This window comes from Pholcus phalangioides, unplaced genomic scaffold (genome assembly GCF_987345545.1).
Source record: "Pholcus phalangioides strain wild (caught in Gottingen) unplaced genomic scaffold, Ppha-v1.0 ptg000017l_1, whole genome shotgun sequence".
Classification (NCBI taxonomy): domain Eukaryota; kingdom Metazoa; phylum Arthropoda; class Arachnida; order Araneae; family Pholcidae; genus Pholcus; species Pholcus phalangioides.
In genome coordinates, this window is record NW_028301610.1 from 26464536 (window position 1) to 26480615 (window position 16080).

Sequence of the window (16080 nt, forward strand, 5' to 3'; positions counted from 1 at the left end):
AAGGTGCTGTTTTTTTCAATATTGACTTCTGGTTTGAACTGCCATGCTAATATTCTATCTGCTGAGCAATGTAAAAAGAAATGTGGAGCTAGTCTTGAAGATATACCCAGGTTCTACAATAGACTTTTGATGAAAAATGAGTACTACTTTGAAAACGGCACCTTTTGTTATCTAAAATGTACATCCGAATTTAATTTGCTTTTTGCATTAGATTTATTTTTTTAGCAACTTAGTTCAACAAAAAATTAAAATTTTTCATTGGAAACCAGCAAAAATCCATGATCTAATCTCATGAAAAGCCTCTCTCTATGAGGCAATGAATGAATCCAACAAAAGTGCTTGAATGATGAGTGAGCTATTTCAAATAACTAATTGTCAGTATAGGGAAATACCAAAATGCTAATTTGTAAATTTTCAGTGTTTTTTCTTTGATAATTTAATTCCTGTTTTAACATTGTTCAGCTGGGAGTGAATCAAGAATGTTTACCACTGGATACGAATTGCATTGTTCAACCTATGGATCAAGGTGTACCATTCAAAATCTGAAACTTTTATGATTTTAAAAGTAAGGAAAGTATCGGAGAAGTACCAATAAAGTTATCAATTACTAAAATTTGGGAAACAATTTTGTAACTCATGATCAAATTTTAGTAATTGATAATTGTTATCCTGGAGAATATATATAGCAATGCTTAAGTTGCAATTTGTAGTCATTTTACAGATCCAGGATAGATAAATTGAATAATTCAAACTTTTCCCAGTGATTTTTGGATTAACTAAGTTCATATTAGTGTTTGCATTATGTAAAAACATTTTTTTAAATTTATTTTTTGCCTGTTTGTGCTAAAAAAATTTTAATAGCCAATATTAACATTCACCAGAGCTATAACTAAGAAATTAAGCTTTTACTGTATGAACAATTAATTAGATTTACTATTTATTTCAGTATTTCACTTTATTAATATACTTAAAAATTTAATACAATACTTTTTGAAATTCTAGTTCTAATGGTTTTTTTTCTATTTATGTGAATGACCAATATAATTAGAATAGAATTAGAAGTTTTGATATGATTGCAGAATTTCAATAAAAGTATTCTAGAAAAAAAGTGGGATTTTTTTTTGGAAGTAAACTAGGGGCTTTTTATGATTTTGTGTTTTATATTTATTACATTCTAAGAAAATATGCAACTGAAGTGTATTATGAATTGAACAGTTCAAATTTTTTGAATTCATCGTTATCTTTAGTATGCCAATTGCCACTTGAATGCATCGATTTACAAATAACTCTCTGTATAGGCATATGTACGAGGTATGTTTGCTAGAGAAGTTGCATCTGCTTTGCGTGAAATGAGAAGGGTGGAAGAAGAAATGAGAAGGAAAGAAGCAGAGGAAGAGGAGAGGAGAAGGCAAGAGCAAGAAAAGCTTGAAATGGAAGAACAAGAGAGGGCAGCATTAGAGGAGTCCATCATGTGAGTTGAAAACTTCATTTTTTTACACTATCTTGAGTTAACTTGTCTTTGATGAATATAAAATACATAATGCATCATTAAATCACTTCATGTTCATTTTTTTTAATTATAAAAAACTCAAATAAAAATATAGCTCAGTTAAATTTGTTTATACCAAAAATTATAGGCACTTATTCAGTTACAGTAAAATCATCAGCTACTCTCTCAATATAATGTTGCAGTTTTTTAGCAAGTTCAATTTACCACACTTTGATTATCCAACACAGTGTGTGTGCTTATATTTAAAAAAAACAACATAATTTTGGAACTTGCTGTGCTGATTAAGATGTGGTAATTATATTTGTTTCACTTTTTACCTGGATTATTCTCATGAACAATAAAATTTAAACATAATTAATTCGATAACTGATATGGAACATAAATTTGAGCAGTTTGTAATCAGTATTTACTTTTTGATTTCACAACTTCAAAGCTCATTCACAATAGACCTGAGGAAAACATCAGAGACACATTTTTGTTTTTACTGAGCTGAAACGAAAGTCACATTAGAAAACATTTACTTGCTAGATTACTCTTTTGGTAGAATATTCAGATGAAAGGTGTAGCAAAACTCTCTCCCTAATTTTGTTGGAGGAGTGGATACTAGTCTGAATGAATGCTGGATGGGGGAAAAGTTTTTTGCCATTTGAAAACTGCTTAGTAGTCAATATGCTTTGAATGGGTGATTAATGTGTGTGTTCTCTGTCTACAGCAGTCTTTCTAAATAGTAATTCTGTTTTTCTCACCCAAAGTGCATTTTGCACACAATTTCAGTTTGTTTCTCACACTTTAGTTCTACATTGAAAAAACATTTTGTTTTGTGTACCAAATTTCAAGGCAAGTGGTTCTGTGTTAAAGATGAGATAGAAGAAGACCATGTTATAGTGTCAAACTTCAGAAAACATTGAAGCAGTTGGATATTTGTTTCTGCAGTCTCTAAAGCTATGTGCTTTCATACATGCAGCAGCTGCTTTTCTGTGGTCTTTACCAAGCTCTAATGCAAGATCATTCTCTTGTAATTCAATGTGCAGTTATTTAAATACAGTAGAGCTTTTTGGCTTGCAAGCATGATTCCAATATGCCTGTAATCCAAATCATTTGTATTTTGAACCAAACTTCCCCACAGGACATAATGTAAACTCGGATGATTCTCTTTACAATTATTCGCATAAAAATGAGAGACTGATAAAAATAGCATTTAATTAATAATGCAATACAATAATATAATACACAATAACAAAATATAATAAATATTACAATAACAATGTAATAAGTAATACAATAACAATGTAATAAGTAATACAATAACAATGTAATAAGTAATACAATAACAATGTAATAAGTAATACAATAACAATGTAATAAGTAATACAATAACAATGTAATAAGTAATACAATAACATCATAAATTAAACATGCAATACAATAACATCATAAATTAAACATGCAATACAATAACATCATAAATTAAACATGCAATACAATAACATCATAAATTAAACATGCAATACAATAACATCATAAATTAAACATGCAATACAATAACATCATAAATTAAACATGCAATACAATAACATCATAAATTAAACATGCAATACAATAACATCATAAATTAAACATGCAATACAATAACATCATAAATTAAACATGCAATACAATAACATCATAAATTAAACATGCAATACAATAACATCATAAATTAAACATACAATACAGTAATTTTACAAATTAACCTACTCTAAATGAAGAAAGAGTGGAGAACTATTGTTTAGGACTCATTGTCATCTGCTGGCTCACCACAATTTTTTTCTTTTTGTGCAACTTTAAAAAGGAACCAATACAGTGATGCTAATAATAAGTCTAACCACCCTAACCACTTAAAGTTAACCACTGTACTTCTGATGGGTAAATATGACTGGAACCTACACTGGGGAGACAACCATTCTTCAATCAAAGGTTCGTGCACTAACCACATGACCACCAGCTGGCTGTAGCAGAGTTTTCGAATGTAGAGCGCATATATAAATTTTATGATTACAAGACTGTTCCATGGAACTCAAACAAAGATAAATGTTTCTACAATACATGCATGGATCCAGAGGGGAGGTGGGGGGGATAATTTCCCCATATAAAAAAAGAGCCAAGCTTTTTTTACATGGAGAAAATTTGCCTCTCTAAAATACAAGATGATCCTACGAAATATGCACAAATAAATTGCCCCTCTAGATCAGGGCCTCTCACCCAGGATCAGGGCCTGCTCAATATTGATATTTTTATTACACCATCAATGCAAAATTTTGCAGCTTTTGATACTGTGAAACTTCGGAAAAATTCTCTTAGAAAAACTGTGGGATATATATATTTAGAGAAGTAATTTGCACAAAGAGAGCAAAAGTAGTCACTGGTGTGATATAGTAGCTAAGGGTTTGCTTAATGAAAGTAATGTATATTTGTCAGCAGAGGAGAATAAGTAAGAAAGTTTTTGAGAAGGGTATTGTAGTTCAAATAGTTTCAGAAACCTTTGGTTTTGAAAAATAACTTTATGAGTGAAGCAAAAAAAAAATTCTTCGCAATGTTAATGCAGCAGCACATTTAGGAATGAAAGCAGTTGCAGCCATAATGGAAATAATGGATGCTACAAAATATACAAAAGCTGGCTATAAGCTGAGATGCTGATGTTTTGGAAAGACTAATGTATCTCTATGTATATGTTGCCATCTGGTGGCCCCGGTGTCATTTAAAAGAAATTAGCTGATTGTTGTCACTGCCCATCGCATGACACCATTGAGCATATATGCACTCCAATATTCTGTCTTCACAGCTTAACTGGTAGAGCACTTATCTGGCATATGAGAGGCCAGGGTTTGAGTCCCTGTGGAGCAGAGATAAATATCTTTCCAAAATATCAGCATCTCAACATATACAGGGTTCGCACATCCTTACAAACTCCTTAAAAACTCCTTACTTTTCATTTCCCTCTGGAAGGGCCCTTATAACTCCTTACTTTTTGCAGCCACGCCTGAAAAAGTCTTTTTTTTTTTTTTTTTTTCTCTGAAGGGATGATCTTTTTTAGAATAGGCGTTCCCCACGGTGATGAATAGCATTGCCTAAAAAAATAAGAGGAAGCTTCCCCCCAATATAAAGAGGAAGAAAAGATTAAAAAAAAACGCGCTCTCCCTTTATAATAGGAAATGTGAAAGCAGGGGATGGGATTGGAACATCCAAAGGTTGTGCATACCTGCCAACCGTTACGATTTTGTCGTATTTAGTAAATTAATACGATTATACGCTTTTGCTTCTAAAAATGCGATTTTTTACCGAATCGCTAGTTTTGACGTGTTTTCCTGCCTATGTCGCAAACTGGTCAGCGTTGGAAATCGATGGTCCGTAGAACGACATCACCAGAACTGACTGAACCAGTAGCCGAAAATTCCCCCATGCCCAGTGGTGAGAAAGTTTTTACTTATGTGGCGAAACGATGTCTCGAACCTCCTATATTACGCAGTATACTGAGTGCAGACCTCGCAGCTTTCCTATTTATCCTACTATTTTCCTACTTTCGCCGCAATCGTCTTCTTTTTTACCACAGTTCTCTCCTACTGTTCCTATTTTATCCCTCCTCCCTATTTGCTTACAGCCAATATCTCACTACGAAAATTCCGAGAAACCGCAAAATGTCACTGCTTTCCGCAGTTTTTTTGACGTGTTTTATTCACATTACAACTCGCTACTGAAAAAGAAAGGAAAAAAAATTTCGAGTAAGGGACGACGACAAGCGTATCTTTTCGCCGCCGCGCCTTAAAATGCTAAAAACTGAAGTCCAGTGGGGAAAGCGAATCTGTTTCGCAGATTGGTTGCCGTAAATAAAAAGGCAAAAAAAAAAAAAAAAAAGAAGAGGTACAGGCTCTATCCACACACAAGATTCCATGAGAGAGAATGGGTTTATCTCTCCTGGGATCCCGTAACGAGCGTTCATCCCTGAAGCCAGGTTTTCCTAGGAGTAGGCTTTTTGCGCCGCGTGAACCTAACTGGATCATTTCGTGTCGGCAGAAATGAGTTACATAATGGCGTTACGCATTTGCGTTTTCCAAGCGTGGCGCATCGGCTCAGGATGGCTATATAGTATATGACCCTGGCGTCATCTACTCTATTGGCTGCATGCTCCGGTTTAAAGGGAAGAGACACAACACGAAAATGAAGGGAAGATCGCTGAAACGCGCGGCACACGACGCTTACTCACTAGAAGCAGTCTGCCAATCACGCCCGATGTAAAGCGCTGTCGTGAGCCGTATTGCGCTCTATAGGAAAACAGTCGAACTGCTTTTCATATTGATGAATAGACAGCGTGTAGCGCTGGGTGATTCACGTTGCGCGTGGCATAGAAAACCTGCTAGTAAAACCCGGCTTTTAAAAGTGACAGCCCGAGCCACGTCTGGTTTTACAGGAGGGGAGGGGGGAGGACGAGCCGATCAGCCGCTATAGCTGAACCCACTTTTTTTAACCTTAACCTTCTGAAAATAACTTTCGGGTATCTTTATTTTAGGGGTCATTCAAATATTACGTCAGCATGGATGGGGGATTTTCGATTTGCTGACTTGATGACGTGGAGGGGGGGGGGGGGTTGGATGATTCTTACGTCATCAACCACCCTTTATAAAAAATATGAAATATTCTTAATGGTGCCTTACTCGGTGCGCGAATAACGAGTAAAACTTTTCACTAGTTTGTGGGCACCTGAACTAACATTCTCCCTATTGAGTCCCCTACAGAGCCACTCTAGTGATCTTCAAATACTTAGCTGATCCAAATGCTCTGGAGCTGTGCCGCGCGTCATATAAGTGATCCGTGATTATGCCGCAGATCATTGCATTTTTAATTGGGTTGCTGTATTTTTGAAATGTGACATCCATATTTTTATGGGCATCTTTTTCTTAGCCACCTCGTTGGACATTTTGCCTGTTGTGGCGTTGTATTTGTATCTCTCTCTGGCAGAAGTGGCCACAACTCAAGCAAGATAAAAACAAAATTTATTGCAAACTCAATACATCACTTCCGATTTCTTTAAATCATTTTAATACTATATACTCTCTCTTCTTTCTTACTACACTTCTCAATACCTAATCTTGATCATCATGCTCTGTTACTGTTCAAATTTGTGTTCTCTTGTCGCTTGTTACTCGTGCGTACAGTCACGGCATATCTCTTTCTTTTCAGCTGAAATTGCTACCCATCATACCCTTTATTCTGAAAGTTGAAGTCTTGGAAACATTGAAAAAGATATTAAATGAAAATCAATTCACATGTGGGCTTCTTTTATTGTCTAGTGGTGCAATTTTTTTTTCGGAGGGGGCGTGGCCCCATGACACCTTAAAAACTCCTTACTTTTCATTTTGAAAATTTTATATGAGCCCTGAAGAGTTGCTGCAAATATAAATAATTTTGTAAGAAAAATCTTTGTTGGCTGTGGTTTTTATTTTGAATAATTGGAGGGGGAATGAATATCACTTTTAGAATTTTTATAATTTATGTGATGCTATTATGAGTTATATTTTTGACTAACACTTAAAGGTTTTAGAACACTTTGGTGATGACAGAAAGCATGTACGTGGATTGATTATTTTATGAATTCTTATGATGTCGGGTAACAAATCAAAACTTGTAATTTTTGAACCACTTCTACATCTATATTTTTGAGAAGAGGGAAAGTTTGTTTGCAAATTCAAAATAAATTTGCATATGTGCCCCGCCCCTTTTTTTGCTGTAAAACTTGTAAGTTATGAAGTTTGTCATGACTCCTTAAAAACTGCTTGAAACTCCTTAAAAAGTCCTTAAAAACTCCTTACTTTTCATTTTGAAAATTTTGTATGAACCCTGATATAGCCAATTTCTGTATATCTTGTATTACCAAGTAGAGAGGACATCTTTCTCTATATATATAATGCCATCAGGTGGCCTGATGTCATTTATGAGCAGTTGTCACTGATTTTTGTCACTGTCTATTGCACTGTGCCATTCAGCATTACATACATTGCAAGAAAAAATATTCTATTTGTCTTCATAGCTTGGTTGGCAGAATGCTCGTCCGGCATACAAGAGACCAGGGTTCAAGTCCCTGTGGTGTCAGAGATGAATTTTTCTTTCTAAAATAATCAGCATCTCTACATATAGTCAGTTTTCTTGTATTAACAAGTGAAGAGGAAACAGAGATGCCACTGTACTCTAATTTACCTGGGTCCCGGGACCCAGGATATTCGAAAAATCTGGGTGCTTTTTGATTGAAAGTGGGTCCTTCTCAAAAAAATTTATCTTGAAAAAAATTATGGCCCCCCCCCCCCATAATTCACTGGTATCTCTATGAATTTTCTTCCAGCATGCCCCAGGTCTTTGATCACCTGCTTATATTTCTTTGTTGAGACTGAGCAGTGGGTCATGTTCTGGATAGGAGAAGAAGGTAGGATGTCTGTGAATCAAGTAATTCGTTTCTAAAAACAAGTTCTATCCGAAGGTTCATTTACTTTTACTGTCTACACTTTCACTACTAGTAGGAAAAGCTTTAGCACATTAGCACTGAGAATTTAACGTATGTAATTCTGCATGTGTAATAAATCTAAAACAAATATACAGTTGATCCCACTTATAACGTTTCTCCCATCTAGAACGTTTTCCACGTAGTATAATTTATTTTCGTGGTCCTAACAATTCTCCGTAGTATAATTTATTTTTGTGGTCCTAAGTAATTCTCATTAAGATTTCCTGTTTAAAGTGTTTTCTTATTTAAGTTTTTTATGACGGTTTGAAAAACGTTATAAGCAGAATCCAATTTAGTTAACAGTTGGAGACACATTTATATATTTACTAATAAATAAATCTATAAATTTCCTTCTGATTGATTTTACATTTAATTAAAAAAATCTTAGCACTTTCAATATCTTTTGATCAAATTTAAAGCAAATTAGATTCTCTTCTCTCTAAGACACTTATCTTCTGATTCCCTATTCATACTTTGGTTTTCCTGGTAAAATGATTTTATTTTCCCTCCCTGATGGTCCACCATTCTGATCTGTCGCCATTTAACCATAGGCGGAGATAGACACGCCCCCCTCTGTATCTCCGCCCATGCATTTAACTGTCACATATTTTAAATCCTGAATATGGGAGCTATGTCAGATTTGTGTTGAAGAAACTTAACAGTGTGCTTATGTGTGTGTGCCCAGCATTTGGCATGTTTTGTGTTCAGTAAGTGGTGCCATCTATCTCACGCCGTAACTAGATACTTTCTCAAACATCAGGGTGAATTTGGTGCTCCCCTCTAGTCCAGAGCCCAGGACACTAGACCCGCCTGTCCCTGTCACTCCCAGTTGCGGTCCTGCATCTATCTTCCAAACTGGTAATGCGTGCATTTGAAGTAGTTTAATGTATGCATATTTGTGTTGCAGGTCTGTGTGATCGCCGTGGCAATCAGAAGTTTTTCCAAAGGAATAGCCAACTCAAAATTTGAAATCTTTATAAAATCATATTTTTTGCAGATTACCATTGCGCAATTGCAAGTTCTAAACCCGGATTTTCCCCAAAAGCAAAATATGATTTGGGGGAGGAGGTTATAAGGGACCTCCTCCCCCTGGAAAACAAAAATTAGAAATATTTTTGTAGAGAATTAAAATATTGGAATAAAATAATTACTTTTATACTATCTGTGAAGAATTAGATCCTGGTGCCCCTCCAAAAGCCGATTATGCGTACACACCCGTGATTTTCGCGATGCCAAATGGTGACTACCGCATAGCAGCTAGATGACAAAACTATGGATATTCAAGGTCTCGAGTTTTTACATATTCGGTTTTTTCCACGATGTCAAGAAAGTTTTACAATTTGAAGCGTTCCAATCCTTTACAATTTAAAAAAAAGTGTGCATTTTGTCGCAATATTGTAGGAACAAGATGAATTTATGCCGTATAGACGAGGTCTTTCTTTGAATATCGGCAGATCACCGCGAAAGTACCGTAATTTCCCGTATATAACCGGAAGGGAGAAAATCCGCAGGGGAATAAAAAAAATCTGAAATTTGAAACTTCTGTACACTGCCTTTCATTCAGAGAGAGAGAAGCAACTACATATTCCTCATCTTATTTGACGCATTATAACGCGTCAATGGCATCTCTGGGAAGTCTTTCTCTGTGTAACGGATGCTTTCAAATTCTGGGGATTGGCCATTGGTCACTCCCATAGATTTGTTATGCTATGAACTTGAATATTATTTCAAAAAAGGGTTTAGAGTAGTTATATTGAACAAAAGATTTTCTATGCTTTTCTTCAATTGTGTCACATGTTTCAAAATATGGTATAAGGGAAAAGGTTAAAGTGAAGTTGTGTAAAGGTTATAATTGTACAGTATGTCTCAAATGGGCTAGAAAAGGGCTTGTGTTCCCTTAAAAAATCAACACATAAAATTAAAATATTCAAACTAGGCTCATAAGTACTTGTGTTATATGGGGACAAATAGGTACACATTTTGTTCAGTGATGAAAAAAGTAGAGTTTAGATCGTGGCAGTTGTAGTATGTAGAATGTGGATGAAAAGTAAAATGTGTATCGCCCATGGAAAAAGATTAGAACATTTTGCCGCAGGGTACAAAGAAGGAAGTCTATGATGATTTGGAGAACATTTTGCTTCAACATAAAGTCTTTCCTAGACGAGAAGCAGAAATCTGATAGCATGATGATAGGAAGAAGTCTGAAGTTAACATGAAACTCTCAAACATGCGGCTCTGATTTGCAGAAATAAAATACCCATTTATCTCCGTCAAATTAACTAATGTCCAAATAAAAATTGTTCCACTTCTACAATGTTGTGGTTTTTAGTTAGTCTAAATGTTTTCTTTGAATCAGTGTCCTTGGTCTAATTAATGATAAATGAAAGAAACTGCAGCAAAATTTCATATTTTGAGAAAATACATATTTTTGAGTAATTACATCAATTGATAAATATATTCGTCTATTTTCAATTTTGCACAGGCTGTGCCAGTAACTGTGGATTTTTTATGCGTAAAACTTATAGATGACTCTTGGAAAGTGTTCAAATTTAAATTTCTCGCTTTCATCAAATATAATTATTTTGTTTGGAGCTCTATAATAGTTTTGACATTATAAAATGATCTAAATCAATACATATGCCATGTGCAGCATTCTTTCAGTTAAAACTAATTGTGTATTGTGTTTGGTTTTCTTAGACGTCAGCTTGAGGAAGATGGCGGGTGAGTTTCTTAGCAGCCTGGCAATTAAATTATTTTAGGTTGCATGTTTGGCATGAAAAATATATATATAAATTTATTTCAAAAATTAAAAAAATGATGCTTTGTGAATAGCTTTTTTATTTGCATGTCATATATGCTGCATGCTAAAAGTTACACTTTTATAAACTCATGTTTATAATAATCTTGGAAGAATCATGAGAGAGATAAAAAAATGTAATTTTATATAAAATTGAATAGTTAATAAATCAAGAGTCATATGTGAGAGTGGTTTCATATTTCTGGGATCAGCACCACCCTCCGTATTACAACTATAGATAAAGGGCTGTTTAGGAGACTGAGAAAGTCATTTATTGTGATTACTGAGTGAGCAGTAAACTTTCTTGCAAGAGTTATGTGTAGTCTATATCCAAAGGAGTTTTATAATCAAGCTAGAGTTCGAACAGGAACGAATCAGCCACCTGTGTTCAATAGGATTTTGTACTACATAATTACTGCTCATACAGGCCAATTGCCACCATGTATGAGCATAGAAGCATTATGTAAAAAAGAACAGAACACAAGTTATAAAAATGTAATGTCATTACAGGCTGATAGAAACTTTAAATTTTATTGTTTAAGATAATGTAATCTTTCAAACAAAACTGAATTATTCTAAAATTAAGATAACTGAAATTTTTATTTCATTATGTTTTCCAGTAATTAAAAACCATGCTATTGAAAAAATATCCCAAATGAACTGCCACTCACATGTGTCTCTAAGCTGAACGCTCAAATTTTTTATATTTACACACTCTCCATTTTGCTACTTGTGAGAAATTTTATTTTGTTGTGTGAATATTCAAATTTGAATTTGGAAAGTTTGTGTACAGTTTAAACAATTAACACATATGCACAAAGACAACAGAAAATTTTACCATTAGTGATTCTTATCCAGATATGTCTGTGATATAGGGTTTTCGTCACTTTTGCAAATTGAAAAAAAAAACCCTGAAATAAATTATGTTCCTTTTTGAAGAAGGAAACTTGCATTGAAAATTATATTATTTTAGTCAAAATGCAAAAGATTATTGCTGGGAATTGATATCACACACATATTTAAAAAGTGACAAAACATGTATTTTTGAGTTATCACCATGGAAAAGTTGGATAAAGGGTCCTCTGTCAAACATCAAAAATGTACCAAATTTAGTTTTAAATCCCATCCACTATAGTGCTAAATTATTTATTTAATTATTTTTAATAAGTTTTTATTAGTTTTTTTCAATTTCCAAAAACATTCATTTTTGTACTTGTGTGATTCAGAAATATGTGTGTGATGTGTAGCTTTACATTGACACATACATATATAGGGGATTACATAAACTGTTTCAAAAAAAAATAAAAAAGGGATGTAATAGTGTTCATCAAGAGAAACAATATTGACAAGGAAACTTAGGGCTGGGTTCTTCTCATATTATCAGAAAGAAGTAACTTCAAAATTCATCCAAGTACAAGATGCACATCTGATGTCATTTCTTTTTTACCAGAGAAGTAGCTTATCAGATGGAGCTCCAGTGAATTACCACTGCAGCCTGACACTTCCTGAATGCCATATATTCTATTAGGTGGATTGAACAGGATGAACCAGTGACTTGGCCTCCCCATTTTTGGGAATGTTCTTGTGGAGTTGTGTTCTACAAAATGTTCTGTATCTGCAGTATATTCTTTTGAATAAATTGTCCAACACTGAATATGAATTTTCTTTCATAATAATTTTAAAAACATGTCATTTTGGGAAAGGGTGAGAGACTGAAAACTGAAGTTCACTGTGGGAAAGGGTGCAAAAACTTGAATTCATTGGTGTACAAGACACCTCTAGATTCCACAGAAGATCTCGCTGTAAGAATCATTCTTTCAGTAGACAAGATAACCATGTTACCAACAGTCTATTAGGGTGCACCAATCTTCCATTCACAAGTGTGAATTGTACAATTTTACACCTGGAGGCCACTTTGTGTCTTTCTCTGATCCGAATGGGATTGCGCAACTTATGATTTCATTCTTTTTTTTCACTGTTGAGAGTTCAACTTGGGCATTTAACTTCAGGCTTTTCTGACACTGACACTCTGAGTGGAATGTATCCCTAGATTCCAGTGTTAATATATTTTTTCTTGATGAGTACGATCTCATCCCTTTGATTTTGTAGAAACAGTTTACAAATACCCTGTATCTGCAGTATATTATTTTGAATAAATTGTCCAACACTGAATTTGAATTTTCTTTCACAATAATTTTAAAAACATGTCATTTTGGGAAAGGGTGAGAGACTGAAAACTGAAGTTCACTGTGGGAGAGGGTGCAAAAACTTGAATTTAAGTTTACCAGGATATGCTGCCCAATAAAAAGAATAAGAATTCCCAGTAGCTTGTCATTGACACCCAGCAGCTGGTATCAATCAACTGTGGACTTGGATAGTGAAGCAAAGGAATCTTCTGGGAATATGGCCAAAATCTTTAATTTGATACTATGGTGTGCAGAACCTAATATTTCAACTAGGAGCGGCTTTACAAAATTCTGATTTTTATCAATTAGAGTTGTATTTATCTTCATTTTAAATTGTTCATTTGTATCACTACTTGTAACATGTGTAGTACATTTCATTTTATTGTGATAATTTCTTGATTGTGGTGTTCAACAATGTGCTGTTTGGTTTCAGAATTGCCACGTGTCCAGCTTTTCTGTACACATACTCTACCTTAGGCATACATTAGATTGTTGAGGATACACATGGCTTTTGGTTGCATGATTGACTCAGATTTTTCTGAAATTTGGCCCATGTACAATTAGTGGTGCTGAGGTATGAGAATACCCCCAAATTTTCAATGACCTGCTCTGCGCATTTGTGGAGCTAAATGAATTTAAGTTTTGTAGATCCATTGAAAAAAAACCTAAAAAATGGTTTTGCTCTCTCTCTCTCTTTTTGTATAGCAGTTGCATTAAAGCGATATAAAAGTGATAGGTATCTATGAAAACAGTATTTTCCATACATTCTGAATAAAAATATTGTAACATATCCATAGTTCATTAACTATATCTTTGTTGGTGTGGAATTTTCTCTGAACAATAGTGTGTATTAATTTTAGTGCAACACAGAAAGAATTAGCAGCAATTGCATCCCTTGTTGAGCACAATGTAAAGCGAGCTCAAGAATCTGCAGAATGCCTTGATCTAGATGAGATGTTCTCATTTCTGAGTGATGTTCAAGAGACAAAATCGAATGTTCAAGAATTTGTTTCTGAAATTGGTCAGCAAATGGAGGCACTATTGCATGATGTTGAAAATGAAGAAGAAGTATGTTTTTTATTTTGTGTATGTTTTTTATTTTGTGTATGTTTTTTATTTTGTGTATGTTTTTTATTTTGTGTATGTTTTTTATTTTGTGTATGTTTTTTATTCACCTTTCATGTGAGATATTCATATGTCTATTTATTTTCCAATGTTCTGCATTGATCATCCAAGTATATGCCCATCCATTATATTTAAAATTTTGAAATTGATAGCATGTTTGCAAAAATTAGATTCTCACAGATACTGTTCATGTATACTCAAAGGACTAGAATATTTATATAGGATGGTCATAAAATAACTTATGTTCAAACACCTAGAGGCTGTAATTTTTAAGAAATTTAAATAAAACTTCAAGTATACTCTTTTATGTATGTGCTCAAAAATTGTATCAATGGCATAAAAGAAGCACTCATTGTTACTGTTATGGTGAACTGAATAACAATTAAATGGATGGCAGAAGCTATTTTTCTTAATCACAATGTTATCAGCACTTTTTTGAACCTTTAAAACTGTAGAATTTTTTATTTGCTTTAAAAACAGAATAATGCAGGAACACAATGAAGAATGTAAGTTTGGATGAGAAACTAGTAAAAAAGACTACAAGAAATTAATAAATTAAGGCTTTAACAAAGAATGAAGAATTCTCTGTGTGAGGGTTAACACTGGTGATGACATATTGTATTGTAAACACGTTTGAAACATATAACACCAAAGCACACATTTAATGTCTTCTTTAAAGTTAGGAAAAGTTGCAGCAGAGAAATATCATATCTAACACCATGAATATAATGTTGATATAACACATATAGATATATATCTCTAAGATAAAGCTTTGCATCATGTCTAAAGATCTGTCTAACATTTCTTAATTCTTTTTGGGTATATCTATACCACTTAATGGTATTAACATTCAATAAAATGTGAGTAGCATTCCATCATTGAATTTTAGTAAAACTTTTGTTGTTTTTTAAATTCAACCAAATACAATGTTTGAACTCAGAATTTATATATAATTAGAGGGAAAAAAGTCCCTCACACACACATATTATGTTATAGATATTTTAATATAATGATATGTGTGTGTGTGTGTTAAAAAAATATCATGTTTTTATAGTTACAGATAAGTTAATTTTTTATCATATTTAAGGACGAAAACAGTCATGTGTCAGCTGAAGTTCAAACAGTGACTCCTGAAGCATCTCCAAGTCCTCTACCTCCTCCTAGTCCTAGTCCAATTACAAGTTCTTCATATTCTCCAGTTCGATCAGCGAGTGTACAATCTGATAGAGGATCACCCTCACCATTGCCTCCACCAATGTCTCCTGTTGGTATGGTGAATGGAGAAATTCATAAATCACCACCACCAGTGCGCAAAGGAATCTGTTCACCTACCCCTCAAGGTCATATTTCAGGACGAGCAACACCAGTAATGTGTCAATTTTTATTCATTCATTCAATTTTTTTTCATTTCATTTATTTGAGATTTCTTGTTCCAAAATTAACCAATAAAATTTCATTAGTTTCTTTCATTTGTTTTATAGTAGAACCTTTCTCAACTGACCTTTCATTAACTAAATCTTTTCTTACACCAGTGTTCTTTTCAGCCACCTTCTTGGACTTTTTGCCTGTTGTGACCCTTGTATTTGTAATTTTATTAAGAAATCACATTTTCTTCACTGGATGTTGTAGGTGATCTTATATTATGCAGCAATACCCTGAAAGTTATGCAGTAGGTTGAACAGACAATAACCTAAGTCAAATTCACATGAGCATGAGTACAATTTTGTGTGCAAATACATATAAATATCAGGTAATTGTGATAAATTAACTGATATTTATATGTATTCAATTGTGACCAATTTGTTGAAAACACCTGTCTCTTGGTAAAAATTGCAATCAGAGCTGCAGTTGTTCCTACACAATATAATAAATGGAAAAAATGTTATTTTGATACACATTGCTTCATAAAATTTAACTTGTTGTGTGGCTGCAA

The 16080-nt window shown here is 33.8% G+C and overlaps 1 protein-coding gene across 2 annotated transcripts in view; it reads left to right on the forward strand.

Annotated features, from left to right (window-relative positions):
• Myo81F (unconventional myosin 81F) overlaps positions 1-16080 on the forward strand; it is a 215594-nt gene that overhangs the window by 118571 nt on the left and 80943 nt on the right. Inside the window, exons 17-20 of one of the 2 annotated variants that reach the window (XM_089246115.1) lie at positions 1299-1471; positions 10737-10760; positions 13883-14090; positions 15235-15513. In XM_089246115.1, the coding sequence (XP_089102241.1) occupies positions 1299-1471; positions 10737-10760; positions 13883-14090; positions 15235-15513 (684 nt within the window). The remainder of the gene's footprint in view (positions 1-1298; positions 1472-10736; positions 10761-13882; positions 14091-15234; positions 15514-16080) is intronic. The other variant, XM_089246116.1, reaches the window with a different exon arrangement.